The sequence below is a fragment of the Ursus arctos genome, unplaced genomic scaffold, assembly GCF_023065955.2.
Source record: "Ursus arctos isolate Adak ecotype North America unplaced genomic scaffold, UrsArc2.0 scaffold_1, whole genome shotgun sequence".
Classification (NCBI taxonomy): Eukaryota; Metazoa; Chordata; class Mammalia; order Carnivora; family Ursidae; genus Ursus; species Ursus arctos.
In genome coordinates this window covers 19,738,206-19,750,232 of record NW_026622763.1, presented here as the reverse complement: position 1 = coordinate 19,750,232, position 12,027 = coordinate 19,738,206, and the positions used below count along the sequence as shown (strand labels likewise).

The 12,027-nt window shown below is 36.8% G+C and overlaps 1 protein-coding gene across 20 annotated transcripts in view; it reads right to left on the bottom strand.

Annotated features, from left to right (window-relative positions):
* The window catches only part of R3HDM1 (R3H domain containing 1), a 195,761-nt gene that overhangs the window by 114,915 nt on the left and 68,819 nt on the right, over nt 1–12,027 (bottom strand). For all 20 annotated transcript variants that reach the window (XM_057316255.1, XM_048214552.2, XM_044388238.3 and 17 more), the window contains one exon: nt 11,504–11,714. In XM_057316255.1, coding sequence (XP_057172238.1) covers nt 11,504–11,674 — 171 coding nt within the window. In that variant the 5' untranslated portion in view covers nt 11,675–11,714. The remainder of the gene's footprint in view (nt 1–11,503; nt 11,715–12,027) is intronic.

Sequence of the window (12,027 nt, the reverse complement as noted above, 5' to 3'; positions counted from 1 at the left end):
AATGTCTATTCAAGTCCTTTGCCCATTTTTGAATAGAGTTGTTTGTTTCACAGTGCTGTTTTTAGGAATTCTCTATATATTCTGGTTATTAATCACTTGTCAGATACATGATTTACAAATATTTTCTCCTATGGGTTGCCTTTTTACTCCATTGACAGTGGCTTTTAATGCACAATTTAAAAAATTTTCATGAAGTCCAATTTACCTTTTTATCTTTTGTTACCTGTGCCTTCAGTGTCATATCCAAGAAATCACTGCTAAATCCAATGTTGTAAAGCTTTTGTCCCAAGTCAATTCTCCCTCCCCTTTTAGATATTTTGATTTATATTCCCTTTGGTATCCTGATTAGAGTAAGACCAGTGAGAATTATGCTTTATAAATGTTTCGAGATACGGCTTTACACGGATATTATATGGAGAAAAATTAACACTGGAATTAAGGCAATAACTACAGGTGCAAACCAAGCACACTACTCTGACACAGCCCTTAGTAAAAAGCTCTTTTAGTTAGGTGATAATTGATATTGCTGCATGGGGTCAGTCATCACTTCGAAGGATAAGCTTTGAATAGCTTCATTCATTTAAAAAATACCTCCTACTGGTCCACAAAGGCCAGCGGGAGCCTTTGTTAATCTCCACTGGTGTCACTTGCAATCACTGTGCCTACAGTCTTCCGATACGCCTGACTGAACATGTTTTATTTGTACAAGATCAATCTTCAGGGACTATGATCCTGATTAGGGTGGAGTCATCTGTGTTGGCACCTTCCATGGAATAGTAAAGCCTCTCAGTAAAGAAAGCAAAGCAGTTCAGGGCACACCGCAAGATGGTTTTAAACCACTTTTAACTCACGGCCAACACTGCCTAACAAATCTTGATTAGCCATCCTGGAATAAGGCTCCATGGTAGTTTTCAGCTGAGGAAAGCTACTTATGGCAAGAACCATGTTAAAGCAAGATTCATCTGTCCCTAGTCTCTTCTCATCAACCTGACAGAGAAGCTGAATATCTTTCCTGAGCCAACTGGTGGCATGTATGCATGTGAGTTTAGCATTTTATTTTCCCTTTCTAAAACTCACTCCTCTTGAGAACACCCTGGCTATCTTATCTGACTCTCATCAGCCAAGTCTCACAAATCAGGAAGCAAGTCCAAGCCTCAGACAGGGATGCCCCCTGGTGTGTCCTCATTTTTGCAATGTTGTAACATCTATGAGACTCAGCAAAAAGAGCTCAAGTTTGCTGGAAAATGCACTGCAACACAGATGCTGCTTTTAAGGTACTTGGGCAAAAATGAGGTATCACTGCTCTGGAAAAACCAAATGGAGGTAGAAGGCTAGAGGTGAGTCTGAATTATGCCACTGGCTCTCCAGGTGACCCTGGGCATAGGTATCTGGAAAATGGAAGGAGTGCTCAGATGGACTTTGGAAACTTTAGCTCTGAAATGGTGGGTCAATGCTTCTCTTGACAACTCCGGATCTTTTTTGGGAAGAAATGTCAATGGGATTAACAGAGGGCAACTCTCCTCCGAGGCATTTCTTCCTCCAGTTCTTAAGGGTAATGGTGGTGATGATAACCTCCACAGATATCCATGGTTTTCAAAAGGAAACCCATCCACCCTGAACCCAAAACACATACTCTCAGTTCCCAGGCACTGGGTCTGGCACGAGAAGACTAATACAGTCTTGTCTCAGATCTCAGCATCGACTCTTTTCTTGAAAATGCCACATTCCCTCTCTGGTAATACTGAACCAACCTAGTGGCTTTCCTCCTTTTGTCTGTGGGGCCACGATCAACATATCACCGCTCTGGGCTGTGTGTGTTTCTGCTGGAAACACCCAAAGGCCAGGAAGTCTGGTGTGACTATCATTTGGTTGGTGTAGCTTCCATAGCTTTATGGTTGTTTTCCTTTATTAGTGTTGCTGCTTTTCTCTTAGGCATCGTATGTCCTCACTGTTCAAAGTACAGCCCGTTGGCCTGTTGATTGCCAAAACTGGCACCAGCTGGGAGGTTGCTGAGATGCAGAATCTTGGTGATATCAAACCACACCTTCTTCAGTATGTTTTGTGGTTTTGTAGTATTCACCCTTATGACCTTCTTAAAGTCGTCAACTTTTACCAGGTCTGGCAGCCCCAGCTCCAAGGCCTCTTCTCTCTCCGGTATGCAGATTGTAGCAGGTATCCCTGGGAACTGGGGTGTCTGGGAGATGGGGTTAGGGACTGAAAAAGCCCTCTTGGCTGGCCCCTTTGGTGTCATATTTAAGAAATCATTGCCAAGTCCAATGTCATGATGCTTTCCCTCTGTTTAGCTCTTATATTTAGGTCTTTCATTCATTTTGTGTTAATTTTTATATACAGAATAAGGTAAAGCTCCAACTTCCTTCTCTTGTATGTGGATATCCAGCTGTCCCAGTCACCATGTGTTGAAAAGACTGTCCTTTCTCCACGGTGTTGGCACCTTCTCAAAAATCATTTGACCATATATGCAGTGCAAGGGTTTATTTCTATTTTATTACATTGGTCTGTAAGTCTGTCTTTATGCCAGTACCACAGTTTTGATCACTGTAGCTTTAATGTTAGTTTTGAAAATGGGATGTGTGAGGCCTCTAATTTTGTTCTTCTTTTTCAAGATTGTTTTGGTGGGTGTAGGGTGGAGCAAAACAAGTAAAGGGAAACAAGGAGTCCAGTTACAAAGTAAGTTACGGGGGATGTTACGTACAACATGGGGAATATAGTCAATAATATATTAATTTTTTATGCTGACAGATGGTAACTAGATTTATTGAGGTATACATTTCACAGTGTATACAAAGGTTAAATCACTGTTGTATACTTGAAGCTAATATACTGTATGTCAAATAATCCTCAATTAAAAACAATTATTTTGGCTATTCTGGGTCCTGTCAGATTCCTTATGAATTTTAGAATAGGTTGTTGCTATTTTAGCAAAAAACGTCATTTGGATTTTGACAGGGATTGCATTAAATCCATAGATCACAATACTACTTTTGGGTAGTATTGGCATTTTAACAATACCAAATCTGTGCATAAACATGGGATGTGTTTCCATTTAGTTATGTCATTTTAAGCAACAATATAGTTTTCGTTGTACAAGTCTTTTACCTCCTTGATTAAGTTAATTCCTAAGTATTTTATTCTTTTGGAATTTTTTTTAAGGGGGAGTAGAGGGAGAGTGAGAGAGAGAATCTTAAGCAGGCTCCATGTCCAGTGTAGAGCCCGATGTGGGGCTCCATCTCACCACCTTGAGAACATGACCTCACCCAAAATCAAGAGTTGGGACACTTAACCAACTGAGCCACCCAGATGCCCCAGTATTTTATTCTTTTGACTCTACTGTAAATCAAACTGCTTTTATAATTTCCTTTTCAGACTGTTTATTGTTAGTGTATGGAAGTGCAACCCATTTGTGTGTGTGTTGATTTTGTCTCCTGCTACTTTATTATTCATTTATTAGTTTTAACAGTTTTTTAGGGACTCTTACACTTTTCTACATGTAAGATCATATCATCTGCAAAAACTTTGTTTCTTCCTTTCCAATTTAGATGCCTTTTCTTTCTTTTTCTTGTCTAACTGCTCTGGCTAGAATTTACTAGTACTATGTTGAATAGAAGTGGTGAAAGCAGACATCCTTGCCCTCCTCCTGATCTTAGAGGAAAAGCTTTAAGTCTTTTGCCACTGAGTATGATTAACATTGGTTTTTCACATATGGCTGTTATTATGTTGACACAATTTCCTTCCATTGCTAGTTTTTTTGAATCTTTTATCAAAAAACGGTGTTGAATTTTGTGAAATGCCTTTTCTGCATCAATTGAGATGATCAAATGTTTTATTCCTTTCATTCTGTTAACATAGTGTGTTTGTACCAATGGATTTTTATGTTGAGCCATCCTCGAATTTCAGGAATAAATCCCACTTGGTCAGGGCATATAATCTTTTCATATGCTGCTGAATTTAATTTACTACTATTCTGCTAAAGATTTTTCCATCAATGTTCATAAGGAACATTGGTCTTCAATTTTCTTGTAGTATCTTTGGCTTTGGTATCACAGCAATGTTGGAAACACTGAATGAGTTAGGAAGAGTTTCCTTCTCTGAATTTTTTGGAAAAGTTGGAGAAGCATTGTTATTACTTTTTTTTTTTTTTTTTTTTTTTTTTTTTTTTTTTAAGATTTTATTTATTTATTTGACAGAGAGAGAGACAGCCAGCGAGAGAAGGAACACAAGCAGGGGGAGTGGGAGAGGAAGAAGCAGGCTCATAGCGGAGGAGCCTGATGTGGGGCTCGATCCCAGAACGCCGGGATCATGCCCTGAGCCGAAGGCAGAGGCTCAACCGCTGTGCCACCCAGGCGCCCCTACTTTTTTTTTTTTTTAAGATTTTATTTATTTATTTGAAAGAGAGACAGCCAGCGAGAGAGGGAACACAGGCAGGGGGAGTGGCAGAGGAAGAAGCAGGCTTCCAGCAGAGGAGCCTGATGTGGAGTTCGATCCTAGAACGCTAGGATCATGCCCTGAGCCGAAGGCAGATGCTTAACGACTGAGCCACCCAGGCGCCCCAGCATTGTTATTACTTTTTAAAGATTTATTTATTTATCTTAGAGAGAGAAAGACAGCAAGGGGAGGGGCAGAAGGAGAGGGAAGAGAAAGAATCTCAAGCAGACTCCCCAATGAGCACAGAGCCCAATGTGGGGCTTGATCGCACGACACTAAGATCACAACGTGAAGCAAAATCGAGAGTTGGACACTTAACCAACTGAGCCACCCAGCAGCCCCTGGTATTACCTTTTTAAATGTTTGGTAAAATTCACCAGTAAAGCCATCAGGTCCAGGGTTTTTCTCTGCTGCAAGATTTTTGATTACTGATTCATCTCCTTATTAGTTACAGGTCTATTCAGATTTTGTTCCTCCATGGTACAGTCTTATTAGGTTTTATGTTTCTAGGAATATATTCATTTCATCTACACTATCCAACTTGCTAGTGCAGAGTTGTTCAGAGTACCCTCTTATAATCCTTTTATTATGTAGAATTGGTAGTAATGTCTCCACTTTCATTTCCGATTTTAGTAATTTGAGTCTTGTTTTTTCTTAGTCAATCTAGCTAAAGTTTTGCCACTTTGGTTGATCTTTTCAGAGAACCAACTTCTGGTTTCATTGATTTTCTCTATTGTTTTGCTTTTCATTTTTACCAGAATTTTATTGTCACAGTAAAAAGTTAGCAGGTTGTTTACCAGACCTAACATCTCTAGAAAGAGGCTAAGGGACAAGGTCCCCAATTTATAATTAACATTGTTTGATACAAGACATGTATTAGGCCAATAAATGCATGCAGAATATGAAATATGCTTAAAGAACTTCAGTTTGAAACGGGTCAAAACTACAAGCTACTAGCCTGGAGAAAAACTGAGATTTAGTAATAAGTGGTTAAGATGTAATATCACAATAAATGTAGACTATTCTTAAATTCACTGCCCTGTAGATCAATTTTGAGGGCAAAGAAAAACAAACGTCACTGATGATTTCAGTACTCCGGTCTTTTGTTTACAATAAAGGAACTTTAAACAGATCTAAAATTTGTTTCAGAATATGAATATGGAAGGACTGTCAAAACATTACTTGTACCTTAACTGCTAAGCCAAACCAGAGTTTTACAACTAACAACAAAAGAAACAGAAATTTAAATCTGTGTAGTCAACTTAATATAAAGAAATGGTAAATAGGTTTTTTTTTTCTTACCATAAGTGTCTCCTTTGGTCTAATAGTTTTAGTAGTTTTCTTTACCTATCCCTGTACTACTAAGAACAGTTTAGATCTGTTTGAAGGCTCTTTATTATAAAAGAAAACTGAAAAAAAAAACCCACAAAAAAAAACAACCATGGAAATACAGAAATGATGAACCATGACAATTAAGTACTGCTAAGACAGAATAATCTTTATGAGTTATACTGTGCGTCAGCATAAAAACAGACACCAATTAATGACTTTTTAATAAGAGGAAATGTATTTCAAAAAGGGGATCATTTCTCATATGTAATTACCATGAACAAAATAAATTATAATGGTTGAAATGCTTCAACTAAGACTCTTAATACACCTTGAAAAGTTTACTAATTCTCAGTACTTTTCAAGGTAATGGTAAGGATTAATGGTAATTATGTGGGCGGAGATAATGAATTAAAGTGTTAAATGTAGGGGCGCCTGGGTGGCACAGCGGTTGAGCGTCTGCCTTCGGCTCAGGGCGTGATCCCGGCGATCTGGGATCGAGCCCCACATCGGGCTCTTCTGCTATGAGCCTGCTTCTTCCTCTCCCACTCCCCCTGCTTGTGCTCCCTCTCTCGCTGGCTGTCTCTATCTCTGTCGAATAAATAAAGAAAATCTTTAAAAAAAAAAAAAAAGTGTTAAATGTCTAGCTAAAGGTCAGCAGCAATAAAAACCATGGAGTCGGGCTGATCATTTCCACTGGAATAATAGAAAACAACAAAGTTTTCTGAGTTGGAAGACAGGACTTTTAAATCAATAAACTGACAAACCAACACCAATTGTTAATTGGTTTATATCATTTGACACTTTGAACAATAGAATACAGGGTTAAATATCCAAAGACCTAAATCTTAGACTCTAAGGAAAAGTCAATGGAGAAACTCACAGTCTTATCTGGTTTACAGTTACCCCTTATATTAAAGATAAAGGATCTCAGCATCCTATTAGTGATATAGATGGAAATTATTGGAGGAAGTAAAATATTATGTAAAAAGTTTCTACATCTTTAAGAAGTGAACTTCTTTATACATGTGATAATGAAGCACTGTGAAAAGCAAATGTGTTTAAAAGCGCTAGCTATCTTATGTGCATATAACCCAGGTTCAATAGAAAGAATACCAAATCCTTGAAATAATGCAAAGAAGCAAAAACTGTGCTGAAATTTTGGGGAGCTTATGTCAAAAAGTTTTATTTTTTATTTTATTACTAAAAAAAAAAAGGATGTTGTGTGACAATGAAGGGACCAATCTGAGAAGCCATACAGTTATACTATTGCTAATAATTAGTAACATGCTAATGATTATAAATATGATGTTAAGAGAATCTACAATTTGCTAGGCTCTAACTGTATACCAGGTATGTTATATACATCCTTTATATCTTTGTTAGAGAAATAGGAAAACAGTTAAGAGTTGTATGATTTTATATAAACGGACTTTAATTCAACCCATCAAATAAAAACTTCTTTGCTTAATTGATGTCTCATCAATTAAGGAATTTAATGCCCATTAACTTCTTTAACTATACCTGTACCTTGAGTTTTTCTGATAACCTTATTAGATTGCCATTGCTTTCTTATCTCTTACATGCCCCACTGGAACTAACTCGGGGATACAAGACGTAAGAGTCTCATCTTGATTATCAAAAGGGCGTGCTATAGAAACTGAGAATATACTAAACACCTACTTCAATTAATTTTGTGTCCGGAAAATTCACTCATATATATCAGAAGGTGTTCATACATTTTGGCATATAAAGGCCTAGTTGTTAATAAAAATCAGTTCTCATTTCCTCCACAACAAAGGTAACCAACACAAATTGAACTGGCCATCCTATTGTTCAATAAATAGTTTGTTGGGAGAGAGACCGTTGTTTAAACTGCTCTAAAATATGTTTTGGACTGTGTTTACATACACATGTACCTGGATGAACACACCTAGACATAACACTTGCCAAGTAAAAAGATACAATTGTATAAGAATGGGAAAGTTGAGTATGAACTATTAATACGTAAGCAGAATACAAGATTCCTAACTTTACATTTCAAATAAATTATTGCAAAAGATCAACACAAGTAATTTACCCTAAAGTTAATCTGAAAATCCTATCGCTGAGAAAAACCAAACACCAGATGTCATGTAAATCAGAAAACCAAAGCAAACACTTCCCTGTCCCTGTATTAAAGATTAGTTGTAGCCAAACAAAATTAAGAAACTTGGCTCCTCACCACCCCAATCTTCTAAATACTTCATAATCATAGAAAGTCCAATATGCAATTTAAGATTTGCAACAGGAATAGCGTGTGGCAGTAGAAAAGCTACTAAGCAAAAACTCTGCACAATTATTTGCGACCATAACCAACAGTTCAGAACACCTCCACAGCAATTACATGGGTAAGTTAACTTCTTGGTATTAATGCACACAGACTGCTTGAATTAGCACTAAAGTATTCTTAAGGAAGTAATCCTTAAAATTCTGTAAAAGATTATAACCTGAAACAAAACTTTGAATGAAAAACACAACTAACATTTTTAAAAAGTAGAGAGTCACGCAATCAGAATTATTTATAAGAGCAAAGATTAAGGAGCTCTATGAGACAGTCTTTACTTGTAATGATCCAACGTGATGTCCAATGCCTGCTGGCCTCTCCCTAGTTTGATGTAATTTTTAATGTAAATGCTATCATTAACAGATAATAGAAAATCGTAAGATTTCTTCATAGTATTAAAGAAACTAATATATCCCTTCATTTAAAAATGAGTTTTTCTAGGGGCGCCTGGGTGGCTCAGTTGGTTAAGTGTCTGCCTTTGGTTCCAGTCATGATCCCAGGATTCTGGGATCCAGCCCTGCATTGGGCTCCCTGCTCAGTGCGTAGTCTGCTTCTTCCTCTCCCTCTGCCCCCCCCCCCCCGCTTGTGCTCAGTCTCTCGCTTTCTCGCAGTCTCTCTCTCAAATAAATAAATAAATAAAATCTTTAAAAAAATGACTTTTTCTGAATAAAATACGAAGGAGATGGTCAGGAAATTAAGACTTGGAAATGGATTAAATGTATGATTGCTGAGGAAAACATTTTCATTTTCTTAGGTCACTTCAAATATTGCTGTGCTGAAGCAAGACAATGGACATAAGTTTATTCATGGTAGTTCCCTTTCAGAATGATATAGTAGACAGTAGGGAATATATTGGTTTATTCGAAATTCTTAATGGGAAACCTATGTTACTTGGCACATACATCTAAATTTGAGTAAAAATAACAGTTGTTATTTTTGAGCCCAACATAGGAGTCGAACTCACAACCCTGAAATCAAGACCTTAGCCGAGATCAGGAGTTGCACACTTAACTGAATGAGCCACCCAAGTGCCCCTAATAATAATTGCTATTAAAATTAAATCTTTAGGCGGTATCTTAGAGGTACCAAAGAAAGATGAAATGTCTACTAGTATGTTAGAAGAAAGGTAATTCATAAAGAGTAACTCCACATTAAGTCAAAAGGTAACTTTATATTAGCTGGATTCTTCTTAACAAGACTCTCTTCTCTGTTCATGCTTAACACAGTTTTCTTTATTTTACATTAGGTAAAAATACAGGAAAACCTCTTCTACTTATTAATATACTTTCCTTCCTAATTTCCATTACTTAAATCTCTCCCATATATTTTGACCGTAAGCCTCTTGCCAGACACCTTGCATGGAGGCATCCTGAATCTCAAAAAGTTCCAAGCAGAGTAAATATTCTCACACATAGTAAAATCTTAATATACATTTGAATAAACTGTGAATATAGCATTCAATGGATTAACATAAAATGAATTCTCATGTTCTCTTTGTTCTTCTTCCCAATCTTTACAGTCACGATGTTATATTGAATATGATATCAGAGACCATGGCCATTTTTGCTTACTATATTATTTCCTTGGCATATACCCTTTCCTTTTAATAAGCATTGGGGGAATGCATGAAATTTTTCTATAATATCAACAACTGGGCCATGATTCGATAGTGGTCATCAGAATGCTCTTGTGCTTATTGCAAAGGGCAACACAATAGACACAGTAGGAAATGCAATAATCCAAATTAATCGCTTGTTTATAAGCACGACCTAGAAGAGTGAACATTAGGAGTAAAAAAGGGACTAAAAGGAAATCTTCTACTATTTCAATCATGAATGCAACAGAAGTTTAGCAGATTTTCTCTGATTCAGTCAGGATACTGGCATACTGCCATCACCAAGTATAGTGATTGCAGTCTTGGCAATTTTTTGTTTTAAAAAGTGCTATTACTAAAAATGACTAGAAAAAGTACGTTATTTATCCCATTTTCTTAGGTAATTACCACTTGACTATACTTAATCAGTGGGGCCTAAATGCTTTTTTATAGCCGTGTGTTGCTTTCATTTTCTACCACATTTCTGGCACATACTGGGGAATAAACAAAGTTTTTGACTGAATGAAGGAATGAAATAACCTTTAAAAGGACCTTCTTTACTTATTAAAAAAAAAAAAAAAGGAGCTCTCATATAGCCCTCACGATCTCCAGGATATACTAAGAATGAGAGAGTAATGATAAAATATTTTCTCCAAAAGTAGAATTCTTTATCCATAGGGTTAAAACTAAAACAAATGAGTTAAAAATAGTATTTTAAGGTAAATTTTTGTGGCAGATTAAAGGCCTTTCCCCTGACAGGCAGACTCGAATTCCCCTTCTCTTGAATCTGGGTTAACTTTATTGATGTGTAATCAAAAGACGACAGTGGAAGAGACATTCTGGGACTTCTGAGCCTAGGTCAAAAGAACCCTTGCACCTATGGTTGGCTTTTGGAACATTGTTTCTCTGACCACTTGAGTTGGCACACAGTAACTCTAACTACCCTGGGCCTCCCATGCTGGAGGGGGTCATAGATAGGTGCTCCCAGTTCCAACTGAGACTACATTTCTGTCATTCACACCAAGGTGCCAGATATGTGGGTGAAAGAGTTTGGATCTTCTATGCCAGCCCATCTGTCAGTTAAATACCAGCAAAAACCACTTTTGATGCCTTATGCAATAGAAAATTCAGTAAGCCAAGCCCTATTCTGTCTTCCTGACTCACAAATCATGTAATATTAAAAAACAAAATGGTGCTTAAAAATTGTTAGCCCTCTGCTTTGCAGTAACGTCTTCTGTAGCAAGAAGATAAATGGAACACTTAGAAGTGAATGTATTTACTACCTGAAATAATGTTTTATTTATCTTGAATCTGTTGACCAACTCATCAATTTCCATCTATGCCTGGAATTAAAAGCCTTCTCCACGGTTAATTCTGTCCTCATATATGTGTAGTGACAAAAGCCTCAAGTGACTTCTTTTTTCCCCACCAACCACTTTTCTTAGTCATAGATGATTGCTTCCCTGGAGGGTTGTTTTTGCCAAGAGAACTACAGTTTTCAATCTCGCTTATTTTGCTCTTGTTTAAGGACTCTTAGGTTAGATTCTGAACCTCATGACACTAACAGGTACAGAGTGGTCTGAAAAAGTAGAAAGCCAATAAAAAACATATTGGCCATATACAAATAAAAACAATTACATTACAAGTAAATACAAAGCAAATCAACGATATAAGCAATTCAAAGAGCTACACTCAACACGTCCCAGAGGGTCAATTTACACTTTTAGAATTCTGCAAGTGAGTTTGGTATAAAGAGTATAACTATATTTTGAGTATTTAATATTTGTAGCCACAGAGAAAATCCTGTTTACCTGCAAATCAATATTGTTGTCAATACAACGTTCATTCTTCTCTGCCAAAATCTTCCCATAGTTTTCTGATTTGATAAGATTTTCAACTCTGGTTGTATCTTTCACTTCTGCCTCCAAATCCTTCATTGTTTCAGTTTCATTTTTTACAGTAACAGTATCAGACATCCTCATCAGCAAAGGTTATTTTAGAATTCTACAGGGAACTTGAAGCCTTAGCAAGAAAGGAAAAAAATTTAAATTCAATTTGAAACATTTCTTAAATTTGATTACGGTACAATACTGACTAAGTGCCTTCTATGGTCCAGGAATAATGTTGAGTTTACCCAGGTAGAAGCAAAATTCCTGCTTTCAAAGAGTACAGAGCTTAGTGGCATACATATACAAATTTTAAAAACCATAATATAATAAGAGCTATAATAAGGATACAAGGTAATTCTGATGCACATATCACTTTTTTTTTTTTAAGATTTTTAAAAATTTATTTGACAGAGAGAGAGCACAAGTAGGGGGTGCAACAGGCAAAG